General features: G+C 38.0%; 3 protein-coding genes across 5 annotated transcripts; 2 read left to right on the plus strand and 1 right to left on the minus strand.

Moving 5' to 3' along the window:
- The first annotated feature begins 788 nt into the window (after nt 1–788).
- Nucleotides 789–8,253, plus strand: LOC143181755 (uncharacterized). The gene is given in 5 exon segments (XM_076382337.1): nt 789–928; nt 930–969; nt 4,881–5,074; nt 5,380–5,929; nt 7,683–8,253. Coding segments are annotated over 5 exon segments (1,254 nt in total). The 3' UTR covers nt 8,013–8,253.
- A 77-nt stretch (nt 8,254–8,330) lies between these two features.
- On the minus strand, nt 8,331–12,319 carry LOC143181756 (CKLF-like MARVEL transmembrane domain-containing protein 4). 2 transcript variants are annotated; one of them, XM_076382338.1, is made up of 5 exons: nt 12,084–12,319; nt 10,528–10,671; nt 9,518–9,691; nt 9,344–9,442; nt 8,331–9,250 (listed from the first exon to the last, which is right to left on the minus strand). In XM_076382338.1, exons 2-5 carry the CDS (start codon nt 10,657–10,659, stop codon nt 9,116–9,118), a joined length of 540 nt encoding a protein of 179 aa, XP_076238453.1. In that variant the 5' UTR covers nt 10,660–10,671; nt 12,084–12,319; the 3' UTR covers nt 8,331–9,115. The 2 variants fall into 2 exon arrangements, with proteins under 2 accessions (XP_076238453.1, XP_076238454.1); XM_076382339.1 differs by lacking the exon at nt 12,084–12,319 and adding an exon at nt 10,756–11,062.
- Nucleotides 12,320–12,726: 407 nt separating this feature from the next.
- Msl-3 (male-specific lethal 3) lies at nt 12,727–16,129 on the plus strand. Of its 2 annotated transcripts, none has more exons than XM_076382481.1 (9): nt 12,727–13,235; nt 13,311–13,379; nt 13,603–13,712; nt 13,787–14,156; nt 14,223–14,527; nt 14,596–14,805; nt 14,880–15,073; nt 15,151–15,235; nt 15,298–16,129. In XM_076382481.1, the coding sequence occupies exons 1-9, from the start codon at nt 13,134–13,136 to the stop codon at nt 15,383–15,385; spliced, it is 1,533 nt and encodes a 510-aa protein (XP_076238596.1). In that variant the 5' UTR covers nt 12,727–13,133; the 3' UTR covers nt 15,386–16,129. The 2 variants fall into 2 exon arrangements, with proteins under 2 accessions (XP_076238596.1, XP_076238598.1); XM_076382483.1 differs by having other exon boundaries at nt 14,910–15,073.
- The last annotated feature ends 894 nt before the right edge of the window (nt 16,130–17,023 follow it).

Consider the following 17,023-nt stretch of genomic DNA (forward strand, 5'->3'; position numbering starts at 1 on the left):
CTTTCTACCTTTGGTCAAAATAAAGAATAGTTGTGGATTCAATTATTCTTACACGTTTGTCTTTTCAGCGACTCGAACTCGTGAAAATGTGAACCACTCCAGCGGTTAGGGGAAACGAGTAGATGTAATACTTAGGTAACTCTCGATAACTGATATTGATGTCTACTTTTACCACTCTGCTGCAAGCTCGACTGCTCCAACAGGACAATTAGGACCTGTCTGCCCGAGCACGCTCGCTGCATATGGTTTATTATTCAGGCGATTTCCCTGGTAACTTTATTTATATAGAACGTTTCAAAAATAATGCACAGAGATTATTGCTGAATTTGTTGTATTTTTTAGAAGTCAGTTTTGGAATACTGAAAGAAGAGAAGATTCTATTCCACACTGGTGTTATTGAAGCTACTATTTTGCTCTGCATCAGCGACTATCGAGCTCTTCCAGCCCCTTAATAAGGTATTACTCCACTTTTTCATTCTGGAAAATACACAATGCACAAAGCTGTTCGCTCCTTCCCTATCAATGACAATAATAATACACATCTTATACTTAAAAAATTTTTTAAAAATCGCATTCGTAATACTTCCACAAAACCCCTCCGTTTTCTGAGCACCTCACAGTCTCAGGGAATCCCCTCAATCTCTTCCAGCGCAGTGAGGGTCCATCAGCAAGGATGAGCGCCTGGTGTCGAGGAGAATATCATGCCCCAGAAATTGAAGAACGCGTGTGCCAACCGAATCCATTTCGCGGTTCTCGTGTTCGCAGTGGAACACAATTCCTGCTGGCCGATGGAAAGTTGGCCTGCGTGTTGCTCGTACTATAGGAATTTAAACGGGGATATAGGTATAAGAAGACGGAGACGGGGAGTCGTTCGCGGTAGTGTGAGGCATAAACGCGCCGGCACCACACCCAGTGTGACCACCATTGCGACAGGGGACACGGGACACGGCCATGCGCGTCGCGGTGATCGTGAGTACCCCCAAAAACCTTCCATTATTTTCATCCCTTTTTCTCGCTTTGGCGAACCCATTAAACGGGCCCTTATCCCGAGCTTCCATTCCAGGACGAACTTAGCTGCATTCCTCGCTTCTTCTGCTACCTCCGCAACCCCTAACACGCCGTCACTGACATCCTCTGTGAGATAACTGGACTGCAGATTTTTATGCAGTTTCATATTTTCATAAACGCGGTTCTAGAAATAGAACGAATAAAAATTTGCTTTATCTTTCGCGTAGTCCCATGAAGCACAGGGACGTCTTAGAAACGTCTTAAAGACATCCAGTGAAGGCCTAGAAATGCCCAAAAGACGTTTTCAAGACGTCGTGTATCATCTAAGGCTATAATTTACACTCTGTTTTTCATATTTTCTATTTTTTTGAATATGTTATGCATTCTGTAAGTTTTTACACGTTTCAACATTCCATAAATGCATAAAAACTCGCAGTTTAGACGCCACATAAGATAAGATAAACATGTGGAGCAAAATGGAGGAGGATTTTTAAATGTTGAATAGCCAAGAAAATTCTGTTGCTTTCGAAGTGCAAAAAAATCTTTAAAACTTAGTAAAAAGTCTGGGTAAGAATCTCAATCTTTACAACTTCATTTGAATATTTCTTTGGAGAGAAGTAAATATGAATTTTACGTAAGGTGACTTCCGGTGAAACGGGAAATGCAAAAATCGCGATACTCAATGAACCGTGATGGGATTAAGAAACTTCCTGACAAGTGTATTAATCTATACTCTCACTAATTTTCATATGAAATAAAATTCCACAGAAGAAAGACCTCTGCTCAAAATTCTGCTGTTTTATGGAGACTCCCCCATGCAAGCTGCAGACTCCCTTTGCTCCATTTTGTTCCATTTTCTCTGAACATGATCTAACAAATGTCAGAGAGTCTTTTCAAGAATTTTTTAAATACGTATTTAGCTAGACTAATTAATTTGGCATTAAAGAAGGTCTAAAAATAGAAAACTAGACGTTTAGCTAGGTATCTGAATTTTTAATTGGTTCAGTTTTTAGGGTATCACATTTAAATATCGACTAAAGGGCAGATGTAGAGGGAGGAGCTAGGAGGAGCCGACAGAGTTGATGGACGAGTTTTTAGACGAAATGTAAAAAGTGTATCGACTTACATATAAAGTTTCCTTTATACTTGACATTCCTTTCGATCAGCCTACCTGTATCCGCGTGCATAGCTTAACCAGAGGGTTTCTATCTCAACCAGTTACTTTATAATCGCCAGACATTATGTAAGAACCCTGAGTTAGCTTCCTTTTATTTAAACACTGATTGATATCCTTTTCGTCAAGTATCATTAAAGGAAAATTACCATCAGTGCTAGGTAAAATATTTCAAATACCCTTTTGAGTAATCTCTATTCCACAGTTTTAATTAAATATTCTTATACATTAGACACACTTAACACAACAAAATTTAAGCCCAAAATTGAATTATCTTAGTAATATTTCTTGAAGATCTAAAATAAAATAGACTATTTGCTACTTGAAATATTTTACACAGCTCTGAGACTCATCAATCTCTAGACTAATTCTTTTTTATAATATTTTGTACAGCTACAACAGACTCGAAAGGAGTCCTTCAGTAATTTTGATGTATGAAGTACTGCCATGAGTACGTAAGACTCTCAACAGAGTTCTAGACTAGATTCGAAGTGAGTCGATTTAGGAGTGGCACAGAAATTTCAAGGAGGTCATGTAAAAAATATCTCACGTATTGCTTTTCGAAACGTGATGTCCATCGTGAAGCCCTCCCATGAATCGAGAAGAAAACCGATCGCGGGAAGAAAGTGAAACCAGGAGGAGTGAATGAACGAGTCAGGAGGAGCGAGTGAAAGAGAACGAATAAGAGAGCGCGTGGCAGGTGGTGGGGAGATTATAGCAAGATCTTGAACGCATTCTTAACGATCCTCGACCACGAAGGACGAAAATTACGTACTACGTCGCGGCGCGGGCGCTCGAGCCGAGTGAAAGTGCTTCGTAAGAAAGCCGATTTAGATTTTCAGTCGTATCCCCTATAAATATCTGCGCGTGCTGCGACTTGGAACGAAGTGCAGCCCTCGTAAGAAACAAATCCGCGTCCACTGCGCCTGTCTCTCCCCCACCTACCAGCTGCATTCCTGAGGACTATAGAAATTGTAGCAGAGCAGACCTCTGATCAGTTTTGGCATCCTCTTCTTCTGAATAGGAGGAATTGGAGGGAAATATTATTTTACATATTCTGTGGAAAATTTAACGAGGTCTTCTGTTAGTTATTCATGAGATCAAAAAGAAGCTTCTGTTTTGAGTCTGCTTATACCAGTTAGCTATTCTTCCCTTTTCTTGATTTTTCTGGAGCACATTCCTGAGGACTGCAGGAACTGTAGAACCAGGTTCACTGATGATGGACATCACTATCAGTCTTCTGAGCTGGATTATTGAAAATAAGAAGTCTTCGTATTTTCAGCTTCTCAAGTTCAGAGAATAGACAGATAAACCAAAGATCCACCTCTGCCTCCATCTCATTAACCACCAGACAGCACACAGCATCTTGAAGATATCTGTTTTATGTTCATTTTATGCCTGAAAGTCTGACAACATGATCTGAACCTCTTAAAAACATCCAACAGCGTACATCTCATACACATCTAACATGAATCTCTGTAAGATGTTTCATGAATACTTTCTAAGACATCCTAAAGACATAATGATCTGTAAAATGACGTCTGTTGGACATTTCTAAGACTTTACTGGGTATCTTTAAGACATCTCTTTACTCATACGAGCACAGACCTCTAATCCAGCTCTCAGTGGTTTCCTGTTAGGTAATTGAACATAACTTTCTCGGGGCGACGAGGATTACGTTAATAGAAATGATACAAACTGGTATTTCATATTCTTGCATAATGTAAAGTGCACAAGGAAATGAGCGGGATTAAAATTGTCGACTCGGTCGCCTGTCAAATCGCCATTTATTCGATTGTTCTTATTTTGCATTTGGATTTCTTTCTATCTCGATCTAACTGGTTTCCTCAGAGGGGACTGGTTCCACTTGTATCAAAGTGGTACCGGTTCGAGGCTCTGGTCTAGCGTATGCACGTACTCGCTGTTAATTAGCAGCGCCTCGACACGTAGCGTGTTACGTACACGCAAAATTCGAATGCTTAAGAAAAAGAGAAAGTGTTTCGATTCCGATGTCACTCAGACTCGGGGAACATTGTTGCGCAAATTAACATGCACATAAAGTCTGAAACAGTGGACTCTTTAGTTGACCAGGTTGAAAGGGAAACTTGTTCTCAGTGGATTCTTATGCATTTATGGAAATATAAAGCTATAGAATATTTATAATATTCAGTAATATAGGAATCTGCAGATGATTATGAAAATGGTTTAAGTAAAAGAATCTAAAGAAGTTGAATTTATCACTCCTTTGGTATCGGTTCAATTTATATTACAAAACAAGTGATAAATTTAACTTCTTTAGATTTTTTGCTTAGACCACTATTCAGATTACCAGCACATATGAAAAATAGAGTGCTTGAAAGGTGAAGCAAATTCCATTTCCTTAGCTGTGTTCATGAAGATATGAAATTGCATAAAAATTACAATAAGTGATGTAAGGACACCTATTTCTTTCTCTATTAATGAACTGTCTCAGTAGTCAGGTATTTGTTTCCTTCTCCCACGGAGCATTAACATTCTAGGTCAGTCTGTAGCGAGTGACCGCCCTTGCAGACAAGAATAATGATCTATGCTTCCTTCTTCATTAATACTTTCCTTCTTCTACGCGCTGTTGCACCTCTTGGGCAAACAGTTCCAGCCACAATAAGATATTCTTCCTCTTATTCCCCTTTTTTATGAGTCATCCTTCTTCTTTTCACAGTTATTGGCGTGCCTGACCGCGCTGGTTTCGGCCCAGTTTCATCAGGATGACATCGGCGGTTTACCACAGAGAGGATTACCAGTGCCAATACGATCAGCACGTCTGCAGCGATTACCATCCGCTCGACCAGCGCTGCCACCACCACAGAGCGCTTTCGCAGCGAACCAGAGAATTCGTCGTCCAATTTCCTTCAAGTATGTCTCATAATACTCACAAGACCTCTATAAGTCTGAAGTATTCACCTAAAACAGTAGATACATAGAGATATTTAGTGACTGAGAAGCAAGAACAGTATTTAGAGACTCCATATGATCCTAATTCCATGTAGGAACTTCGTATAATGAGAAGACTGTGGGTCTTGGCGTAGCTGAAGAACTCAAATCCAAATAAAAACTTGCATCTCTATAGAAATCTACAGTCTAATAATGAGATACTCACTTTTCTGAAGATTTCTATTTTCTACTTACTTGTTCATGAGTGTACCTCTTGCCCTAATTAGACCAAAAGGCGTGGAGGATGCTCTAGGAACAGGACCAGGCTCATTCTCGCCCCCCAAACATCTGCGACCTAACCTTCCCACGGCTCCAGCGATTCCAGCTCTGACTCAAGTTATCAAACCAGTGAACGAGGAGCCAGAGGATGACGGAAGGGGCAGAGAGTCTTCAAGGGACCACGAGAACCAAGACGAGGAAGTAGACTTGAGTGAAGAGCAACAGGAGAGTCAGGAAGACAGTGAAGAGAACATACCACGAGGTTTGTCGAATTTTGGCCCAGTGGGATCCATCTCCAGGAGTTCCAACCTGGGCCCAGCACAGCCTCAGCCAGCCCCAGTGCAGTATCGTCCTCTGCAGCCACTGCCATCGTCGACTGGCAGAGGAGGATCTCTGACGACACCTCCTCCGCCTCCTGTTCAGTACAGACCTGCGCCAAAACCTAGCAAACCGAGGAAACCGATAGAGGAGCCATTCAAGCAGCAGGCAAAGCCTGCTCCAAAGCCGCTGAAACCATCACAGACCTATGATCACCGAGGAAAGAAGCCTGTTGCGCAGGTTGGTTTTAATGGGCATGTAGAATCAGAGAGAAAATTAGGGAAAATGATCAGGGAATATTAGAAACACGGGGGATTACAGGAAAAAGTTGAAAGAAATAACTAGAGAGAGTTAGCGAAGAAGAAATAACTAGAAAAAGCTAGAAAAGAAGAAATAACTAGGGAAAGCTTAAAAGAAAGAAATAACTAGAAATATTGGCTAACTTTAACTGACGATAATTCCGCGAAAAATTGTCGTAGGACCATGATCTTTTTTTGAGATTAAAGCCTGAAGTCTCTACTTTAAACTACTCTATCCTAATTTTAAGTTTAGTTACGCCTTTACCACTGTAATTCCTTAAATCTGAGGGCATGTTTGTCGTATTGAAAATTGCAAAGTTTGACAGGATGCACAGACGTGAGAAAATTTTTTTCAGGAATAACGCTTGTAGGAGCATAAAATTCGAAGCTTCCCCTTTAATTTAAAAAAAGAATCAAGTCGCTGCGATTTTTTTTCGCAAAGTTACAGCACTTTAAAGTAAACCCTGCATTTTCACAGCACATAGAGTGGTGCCAATATACGGAAAAAATGCAGGGTCTGCTTTAAAGTGCCGTAACTTTGCGAAAAAAAATCGTAGAGACTTGATCTTTTTTTTAAATTAAAGCCTAAAGTCTCTACTTTAAGATACTATGTCTTGATTTTAAGTTTAATACTCTCGTACTATTGTGACCCTTTAAATTTAAGGGCATATTTGTCATTCTAAAAATTGCAAAGTTTGAAGAAATGCACAGACTTGAGAAAATTTTTTTCAGGAATAACACTTACAGTAGCTTAAAGTGTGAATCTTCCCCTTCAATTTAAAAAAAAGATCAGGTCGCTGCGATTTTTTTTCGCAAAATTACAGCATTTTAAAGTAGACCCTGCATTATTGTCGTATATTGGCACCACCCGATGTGGTACGAAAATGCAAGGTCTGCTTTAAAGTGCTGTAACTTTGTAAAAAAAAATCGCAGGGACTTGATCTTTTTTTTAAATTAAAGGGGAAGGTCTGCACTTTATGCCACTGCAAAGGGCATTCCCCAAAAAAATTTATTATGCCCTGGAGAGTCGTCTGAATTCGGGAAAGATTCGGAGAAAAACCACCTTCTCCTCCTCGACCCACATCCAAATAGAAAAGCATCTTCGGAAAAAATCAATTCAGGGGTGTGAAAGTAGAAGCTTTTCCCTTTAAAATGAGACCAGGCTCACTATCGTACGATTTTTTTTCACGAAGTTACAGCACTTTGAAATAGTCCTTGCATTTTTCAGCACATCAGCTAGTACCGATACATGACAAAAATGCAGGGGTTAATTCAAAGTGCTGTAACTTTGCGAAAAAAAATCGCAGCGACTTGATCTTTTTTTTAAATTACAGGGGAAGGTTTATATTTTATGCTCCTATAAGCGTTATTCCTGAAAAAAATTTTATGGAGACGGTGCACCCTGTCAAACTTTGCAATTTTCAAGCTGACACACATGTCCTCAGATTTAATGTTTTCCAGTAGTAGAGGTGCATTTAACTTAAAATCCAGACATAGTGTCTTAAAGTAGAGACTTCAGGCTTTAGTCTAAAAAAAAGATCATGGTGCTACGACAATTTTTCGCGGAGTTATGATCGATCAAAGTTGAACAATTTTGAGGCAGATTAAAATTTCGCAATTTATTTGAGTTTTATGGTTTCTAATATATTTAGTAGTGTCTTCTGCGATTCATAAAGCTCCATCGTTGTCTGCAGATCATCAGACGATATCGAAACGACAATCCAGACGGTTCAATCACCTGGGGCTTCGAGAATGACGATGGATCGTATAAAGAAGAGGTCATTGGTATCGATTGCATAACTAGAGGTAAATACGGATACATCGATCCTGATGGTATTCGTCGAGAGTATTCCTACGAAACTGGAATCAAATGTGACGAGGAGCAACGAGAAGAGGAAGAGGAGAACGGATTTGTCGATTACCAAGAGAACAAATTAGTGCTTCCTGATGGTAAAACCATAGACCTCTCCTCGATGGGCAAGAAACAGGCGCGTAGGCCTCGCTTTAGCAATAAAAATCAGTAAAATATACACCATCGATTAAATTTTACTATTAATTAATACTCAACGCCGTACTCGTTAAGCAGTAAAGTTATTTTTCTTTCATATTTGACACTCTCCATCTTGCCAATTTTCAATTCTGAAGGTAACCTAAAAAATTGAAAAAAGATTTCAACGCGAGATAAGCGACCTAACCTTTTTTACATTTTTCACTTAGATCACATCAATGATATAATTATGATTCGATTAGTAGTAAAAACTAGTAACTTTATAGTGGAAAATCGTGTAACACTGATGTTCTATACTTTTATTTTGAGAACACTTGGAGAGAAAACCAATAGATCGAGAAAAATATAATTTATTTCTGTAAGTAGTGATTAAATATTACCATAATGACTACCGCTACGTTTTCTAATGATTCTATCGTGTAAATATGTACGTAGGTATTTGTACGAAGTTACTCGAATAAAATTAACAAGACAGAAGTAGTACGTTCCGTAATATCATGTTAATTAATAAATTATAACAAATGATCCTTATCATTAGCTGCTAGCATTACATGCATAACTTAAATAACTTAATTCGGGCGAAAATGCATTCAAAAACAATTTGATTCTTCGCGTATTTTAAATAAATTCAGGCAACCATATCTCGCTTAATTACCGAATAAACTGTTACGATATAAAATTAAATACAAAACGAGTACAAAATCGCTTATCAGCGATTCATATCATGAACACAATACTGATTAATCGTATTCCTTATAGATGTATACAAATGTATGTATATGTATATACTGTCTGTCCAAAAATATTTCAGTATTAACTGATACTTCAATTAATACGTATTCGTAAAGAAAGAAGGATTAAAAAATACATTCATATTATAATATAGTCTCCTTATAGTACAAAGACGCGAAATTATCGATTATATCGAGTTTCAATGACATAACAAGTAGGTATGTACAAGAATACATACACGTATAATAAAAATAGCGAAATCAATGAAATAGACAAATCCGTTGTGCCCTGTTTTTAGTGTCTTCTGCTCTCAGAAGTGTAAATCTTACGCGTAAAAGTAACGATATGTCTTGAAAGTGGTCCATCTGTTTTATATTTGTATTAGACTTAGTATGCAGGACTTGTAACTGTAGAGACTTGTTTGGGAGTGTGTTGGCCCTGCGCCAGAGCACCACTTCTCACTCCATGGAACTTGAGCCAAGCATCGTAGCCATAAGCCACCATGGCACAGAATCCAAAAAACTGCAAGGAAGCAGGCAGAAGTGTTAGAATAATCAACATCAATTGCTTACTAAATCTTTGTCTGTCTTACAGATTTAGTTTCGTGAGACTTACTGCTGCAACTCCAAAAGCTTCTTCATATTTAGCATAATCTGCTGCGAGGGAAGCAGCCAGCAAATAGAAAGCTGTCCAGATTGCGCAGAATATGAATTCCTGGGAGCAAGAACAGGGGCATTACTACATACCTCTTCACCTGATTACGAATGTAAGATAAATTCAGCAGCTTACGATTTTTAGCCAAGGAATCTTTGAGAATTTTTCAACTATGTGGAACAGATAGAATACTAATAGTATTCCTGTGAACCAGAAACCACCCATAGCCACAGTGTTGAACCATCCTCCTCTGCTGGAGTTGCTCTGTCTCGACACAGTAATACATATGAATCCCAAGAGACTTAAGACCTACAAAAATACAAATACAAGCTTGATTAAAGAGAAAGCAAAATGAAATATAATAAAAACAGATAATAGAGAATAATAATAGAAACCATTAAAAAACTTGAAATATGATTAAAAAAGTGTGAAGTGAGGGCTCGAAAAAATATACTGAATAGAACTGAATTTTAAAAGAGAAATTATGCATGTGGGAACGCGGCTTAAAGTTTCCCGCGCTTATCTCCCATCGAACTTTACATGAAAGAGAAAGCACGTGGCGTGCAGATTTATTGCTCCTCCCATATCTAACATTATACACACTGCATGAAACTATAGTTTAAAAGATATGCGACCTTGAGAGTTACATCACGCGTAAATTATTGAGGAATTTCTCGCAGAGAATCAGAGAAACGAGCAAACATTTTCTTACTCCATTTCCACTTCATTTTCCTCTCGAGTATTCTCCCCATATCTTCTATAACGATTAAGCTAATTAAACTCTCCCCTTTCGACAAGCTTTAACGTATGATTAGAGCGATAACCGCGAGATAAGAACATTAATACTCTACGTTCCTCTTAAACCCATCTACAGGGTGATTAAAAGAAGATTGAACACTAAAATTTCGAGTTTCTTCTGAGGAAAATCATTTTGAAAAAGTAGTGAAATTAATTTTCCCTTTTAATTGAAAAAAAAAAATTATATATATTTTTAATTTAATAACATGGTATACTTGTGGTAAAAATGAAAGAGTGATTATTCTGCTTAGAAGAGAAACCATCAGTTTTGAGACGCCCTGTACATAGCTCGACCTACCTTGGAATGAAAAAAATATTGATTAGAAACAAAACGCAAATGAGCTTACCACTTGGGCAATTTTAAGCATGCCAGGCAAGGTTCTCGTGTAAGATGGATCGAATCGGATATTCGGTTGCGTGGTAGTCGTCGTCGTTGTTACTGTCGTGGTAGTGTGTTGCGATGGAAATCCTGGATCCATCTTTTCAGAGCTCTAGAAAGATTGCAATTCATTCAGAGATTAATTTACACCTATTCAGAATTATTTTTTGGAGTATTTTATTCAGAATCATTTTACCTTATTCTTAGTACAGTCTTAATCTTTTCTGTATTAATTTTTGATTATTATTTAATTAATATTCCACCAATGTTAATATAGACAATATTTTACAGTATTCAATTTTCGTATTAAGTTCGACAAATTCTCAAGAAAAGAAGAAAAAAAAACCACTCGAAAAAGGCCTTAAGAAAACAGAAAGTAAGAACCAGATCAATTGCGACTAATCGTGCAAGCACAAAAGACCTAAACTGCGTTTCGAACACGCCTCGATGATTCTCGTTGATCCTAGATCGGCTAGATCCCCCTGGAATCCTGTATTATGTCATGTGCCGACGACATGCTAAAAGAATTACTTAATATCGCGGCGTGAAGTCATCTCGCCTGAAAATAGCGAATGACAAGCTTTCCTCGTTCGACGACGAACAGCTTTCGCGCGTAGAGTGAAGAAGATGAATCTGCGTGCACGTACGAGCATACATCATTCATCTCTGCACGCATGTGGGCGGTGAATTCGATTGGTGTGCCGCTATCGCGGCAAAAATGCCAGAGCTGGCCACAATCGTCGAGGACACACGAAATGTGATAGCAATATCTGTGGCTTTGAGGCGAAAACTGAGCAAGCTCCAGTCACATATATTAATGTCTTTTTCTACCTAAAAACATAAATTATATACTATAGGTCCCTTAATGATTAAGGCCTTGGTTTCTTAACTCAGATATTCTGAAAATCTCACAGCTCATTTTGCCTCAGATACACAGATATTTAAAGAGAAAATTTGGGAATCACTCGCTATAACCTCGTCGCTATTTCTACTCCCACGATCTCTAAACTAACCTAAAATTCGTGAATAAACAAAAATCGATCTATTAATCTCAGAAAGGAGTCTAACACGCTATAAGTTCTTCGAAATCTTGTTTATATCGAGTAATATCGAGTTACGAGGCTACAGCGAGTGAACTCTGTGCGTCGTAAATATTGGACTTGTTTTTATACGAGGAAATAAGATTTTATCTTGAGAATCGTGGAGATTTCGTTTTTTGTTAATCATGGTGCATACTAAATTCTGTTCGTGTTTCGATTGACAAAAAACAGAGGACGAAAATAATCGTCTGACGTCCACTGTTTTGCATGTTCAGCACGAAATAGCGGGAAAAGAGTTACTCAATATTCCCCCAGCGTAATTTTACGATACTGTTACTCTCGTGCTCAACATTTTTTACTTTCGCGACTGCTAAGTGTGTTTATTCTTTTTTTCTTCCTTATCTTATAGGTTAGAATTTTTTTTGTTTCTAGTAACGCTGCACGAATGTGCGTATATTTGCGCATGTATGGTGTGTAAATCTACCTGTAACTTGACAGACTGATCTATACACTCGATTTCTTTCCGATTCCCTCTCGTCCTCAGAACAGACGCAGTGGAATTGCTCTGCTGGTGAAATTCTTGGGAATGAGGAACTCAGAACTAATGCAACTAATTTCTCCACCGAAATGGGACACATGAATATGTTACAGCGAAAATAACACGCGTCGCGTTTCGAAACTAACTACAGTATTACGAATGGATCTATGAAACGTGGGCACGATTCGTGGCCCCACTTTTTCGACCTGTTTTAGATCCCCCTGGTTGAGGGATTTATAAATGATTAGATAAGTTTGAATTACCTACAGCCAATAATAATGCTTTCTACTTACCTACAGAAGGTATTTGGGAACATTAATTTATGGATCGCCACTAGATGGCTAGAAACTTATTGGCATTAATTTATGTTTCGATCAAACCCTTCAACCACTATTTTTGCAATAAATAAACAATTATGAGACCCCAGATTTTACCATAATAAATCACAGGCTCCCTACAATAATTCTGTATCTCAAAATTGCAAACAATAGGAAAGAAAATCGCAAAAATGTACATTTAATTTAAGGCTCACTCGTATAAGTCCATAGTTATGCTTCGTCTGTGATGATAGGTTTATTTAATACGTTGTTGTGTTAAGAGATTTGAATCTCATCAAATCGTACTGAACTTAATAATGTAAATGAATTTGATATACTTAACGAGTTTCAGTATACTTGTGCGTTAATTTTCTCTCATTATATAGCATACTTTTGCCGCAAATTTTCTTCAAACACTGTTTAGATTCGAACTGAATGATTCAATTTTATGGAAGAATTTAACACTGACTGAGAAATTGTCCTCGGTATATTGTTTAACAATATTTTATGTCTGTTGTGTGAGAGCTCATTTTCCTCTATTTGGAAAATTTCATTGTTGTTGGTCAAGGTTATGATGTAAATCCAGAGAATACTAATTTGATAGTAATATTATCTCCCTTGGTACTGAATTATTTGAGAAAGAGATTCAGAGTTCGATCCAAAAGTTTAATAGGAAGGAATGGTTTCCACTCGGGGACCAAAATTCAAGTTCTGTGACGGTGAAAAAGTTCTTTGTTACGAGCCTGATCCTACTAAAGCGAAAGTTCTGTATGACTCGAAGGTATACTCCTAGAAAAGCACAGTACTTCAGGCAAAATTGAATGGAATATGTATTTATTATAGAATTGTTTTATAGGTACTCGATGTTATAGTTAATAAGGATCAGAGAGGACGAAAGGCTGTTGAGTACTTGATACATTTCCAGGTAGATAAAGGATAACTATCATCTGTTCGTGTAGTTGATTACTACAGCTGCAAAATGAAATCAATAATTGACAAATGATTTGCAACCAGTAACTACAAGCTTAGTAATCAGCAATATGGGCATTGAATCATCTTTTATTCTTAACTCAGTGAACAAACCATAGACTGCAGATTCCATATTTCTATAATATACATATTAAACTACATAAAATGAAATATTCTAGGGATGGAATTCCTCCTGGGACCGCTGTGTGACAGAGGAATACGTATTAAAAGATACTGAGGAAAATCGCCAACTCCAAAGAGACTTAGCACAGAAGGCACAGCTACAACTGTAAGTATCTAACAAGACGCTGCTTTAACGAAAGACTTGAAGAGATAGAATTTCTGAATTGATCCTGTAACTAGGGGAGCTTATTTGTATCGACGAGAACGTAAAAAACGAAGTCACAAACTGTCTGATCGTTTGAATGAGTCAGAGAACCGAGAGCCGCGAAGGAGAGCCAGAAGCGGCGGCAGTCGAGCAACGTCCGCGACAACTGGCTCATCAGAGGATGGAAGTTCAGGACAACACGCTGATTATGATACAGAAGAAGTTATCACTGAAGAGGACACAGAGAGCAGCTCTGATTATGTTGGAGAAACTAGCGACGACGAAGACAGCGGAGGTGGCAGTCAGTCTGGCGCGAGTGTGAAGCCTGGAATCGATTTAGATATAGGGACTACGTTAAGGAGATTCTTAGAGCAAGATTATGATCTAATAATTAACAAAAATAAGGTATTCCTTCTGCTAATAAAAATGCACAGTCTAGAATTCTAAAATAATAATAACTGTAAATTTTAGTTAGCAGTTCTTCCTTCTCAGCCTACTGTCACGAATATCTTAGAATCCTGGGTGCAACATTTCACGACATCGCAATTGACGAACATTCCAGAGAAGCCTCAGAGAAATAAAGCCAATAATACAATAGACAAAACAATTAATGAAATTAATATATGCAGAGAAGTCGCGGATGGATTGCGCATATATTTCGATTTCACGTTACACGATCTTCTTTTATATAGGCAAGAACGAGAACAGTATTGCAGTATAAAGTCTTCTTTTCTGTACCCTGAACACCCAACGCTTGTCAAAGAAGAGCCAATGGAGTATGTAATTTGGAATTGAAGAAATAGGCGAAGAAATCGTGTATTTAATGTAAGGTTATTCTTTTTAGAAATTCGGACGTGTTAGTTAAAGAGGAATACGAAGACACTGAGTATGCTCACTTGCCACCTTTTCAAGAACACGATCCAGAAATGGATGTGTCGAAGACTTTATCGAATTCTAAGCGACGATTGAGATCGTGTAGAGTGAGCTCTATCGATGAAAACAGACAGCTTCGTTCTTACGAAGACATTAAGCAAGATACTGGGAACTTGTCCAGGTAACATTTAAGCTCTTAAAAATTCTTTTTTGTTATTTCTGTAGTTACAGAATTGATCGTTTCTTTTTTTCTAGTATTGCAAGTACAAGTTCTCGTTGTTCTAGCCCACGTGGTGTAACGCTAAGACTTCCGGTTGTTACATCTGCACAAGTCAACGCATTGCTTCAGCAATCGAATAAATGGAGATTAATGCCAGAGTCTTCGAAGTCTAAGGGTCCTCTGAACCCATCGACTTATTACGGAGCGATTCACTTGACTCGGCTATTTGGTGTGTAAATATTCCTGTTAATTAAATATTAATGAAGAGAAAGTGACGAGCACTGTACTATTGTTTTATATTTTTAGTTAAATTACCAGACTTGCTTCACTCGGCAGATATACCAAGCAAGAAACTCAAAGTTCTGTTAAAGTATTTGGACATGTTTCTCAGGTAATCATGATTCACGAATATTCTCTGCTTTTTATGGTTCTAACACGATTTTAATGTTGCAGTTATTTAGAAATGCACAGAGAGTGGTTTGGAGAACAGTTCTACATGCAAGTAGAGAACCAACTGATTCCTCAAGCGAGCAACTCTTAACACAGTAGCAACAATTCACATACTCTCTATGCTTTACAGAAAATGTGATCGTGTATATGTTAAAACGAGTCCCATGTATGATGTACAGTAAGAATGTGTGCTCTGATGTTGGATATTAGCGATAAACTTCTTTTTATACTAACTACTGCATAATATTTTATGCGCCCTAGAATAAGAAACTTTCCCCATAGATTTCCTCTGGAATTAGTTATTTTATCAAATACAAAGATGTAAAAACTATTCTGTGTCAAAAGAATAAACAGAAACTGTAATTGAAGAACAGATCAAGTCCAAAAACATTTTAGACTATTCAAAAATTACTAATTTTAGACTTGTACTGTTCTTTAACTCACTCACTTGATTTTAAAGACTGTTAAGGATCTACAAGGATGTAAAAACTATTCTGTGCCGAAAGAATAAATAAAAACTGTAATTAAATCTGTGAATCGAAGAGCAGTTCAAGTCCAAAAACATTTTAGACTATTCAAAAATGGCTAATTACAGACTTGTACTGTTCTTCAAGTCACTCATTTGATTTTTAAGACCGCCAAGGATCTGCATGAATAAAATCTCTGCGATACTTCTCTGCCAAATCCCTTCGCATTGATTCTCCCACTGAAAATTGGAATTCATTGATTGCAACTCAATTTCTAAACAAAAATTGAATTCAGCCAGAGGCAGAGAGCTTCCAAGCTTCTATTTTAAATTTCTCCCCAACTCTGGACTCAATGTCACTTCCAAAGAGTGGATTGGTCGGCTCAGAGCGCACGCCACGCCTACGCTCAGCGTTATGGCGGCGTATCAGAGGAGAAATGAGATACACAGTCTGTTATGGAGAAAGGACTGCTCTGCGACGAAGGCGGTATTCGTTGTAATCTTTGAATACTGATGTGCCCGACAGCGTGCGTCAAAAACGGTGAACTGTGACAGATCAGGGCCGACTTACGAGGGAATTCGAGCCTCGAAACTAGTGGGACTTAATGCAACTGCAGTGGATCAGAGATATTCCTATATTGTGTCATTGACTCGGGGCGAAGTGTCAAAATCGTTTCCCCTTGGTGCTCGATCAGGCTCCATCGAAATAAATACTGAGAGTTCTCTTCTTCAGCCACTTTTGACCTCTCCAAACTGAACAGGCTCGAGGCCCTTCTTGGCGAATCATCGTTACTAAGCGGAAAAACTGTTATTGCTTCTGCTACGATTTGCACAGATACGAAAAAAGATGTATGTGACGCCAATGATTTTGTTTTCTTTTTGTCGAGCACACGCTTATCTCTGCGTCGCACCAGCGTTCACTGGATTCGAATGAGTTTTTTTCTTTCGTGGAACGAACATCTCATAGAAGTTTCTTTTGTACAGATGCCCTGCATGTTTACAAATAAATATTTATTCATGAATGACAAAAGATTCCTGAGCAAAAAGAGATAATGCTTACAGTAAATGTGTGACAGAGCAGATTCTATTGTACAGTATTTATAAATAAGATTTAGTGTAGCATTGATAACGTATTCTATTTTTCAAGTTCATATAATTACATAATAGATGATATTTGTTGCAAGCTCTATTTGTGGTTCAAAGTAACATTTCGAGTTGGATGCTGCATTCTGCAATGAATATGAATGAAATTGATTTTTGAAA

Source organism: Calliopsis andreniformis, chromosome 7 (assembly GCF_051401765.1).
Source record: "Calliopsis andreniformis isolate RMS-2024a chromosome 7, iyCalAndr_principal, whole genome shotgun sequence".
Classification (NCBI taxonomy): domain Eukaryota; kingdom Metazoa; phylum Arthropoda; class Insecta; order Hymenoptera; family Andrenidae; genus Calliopsis; species Calliopsis andreniformis.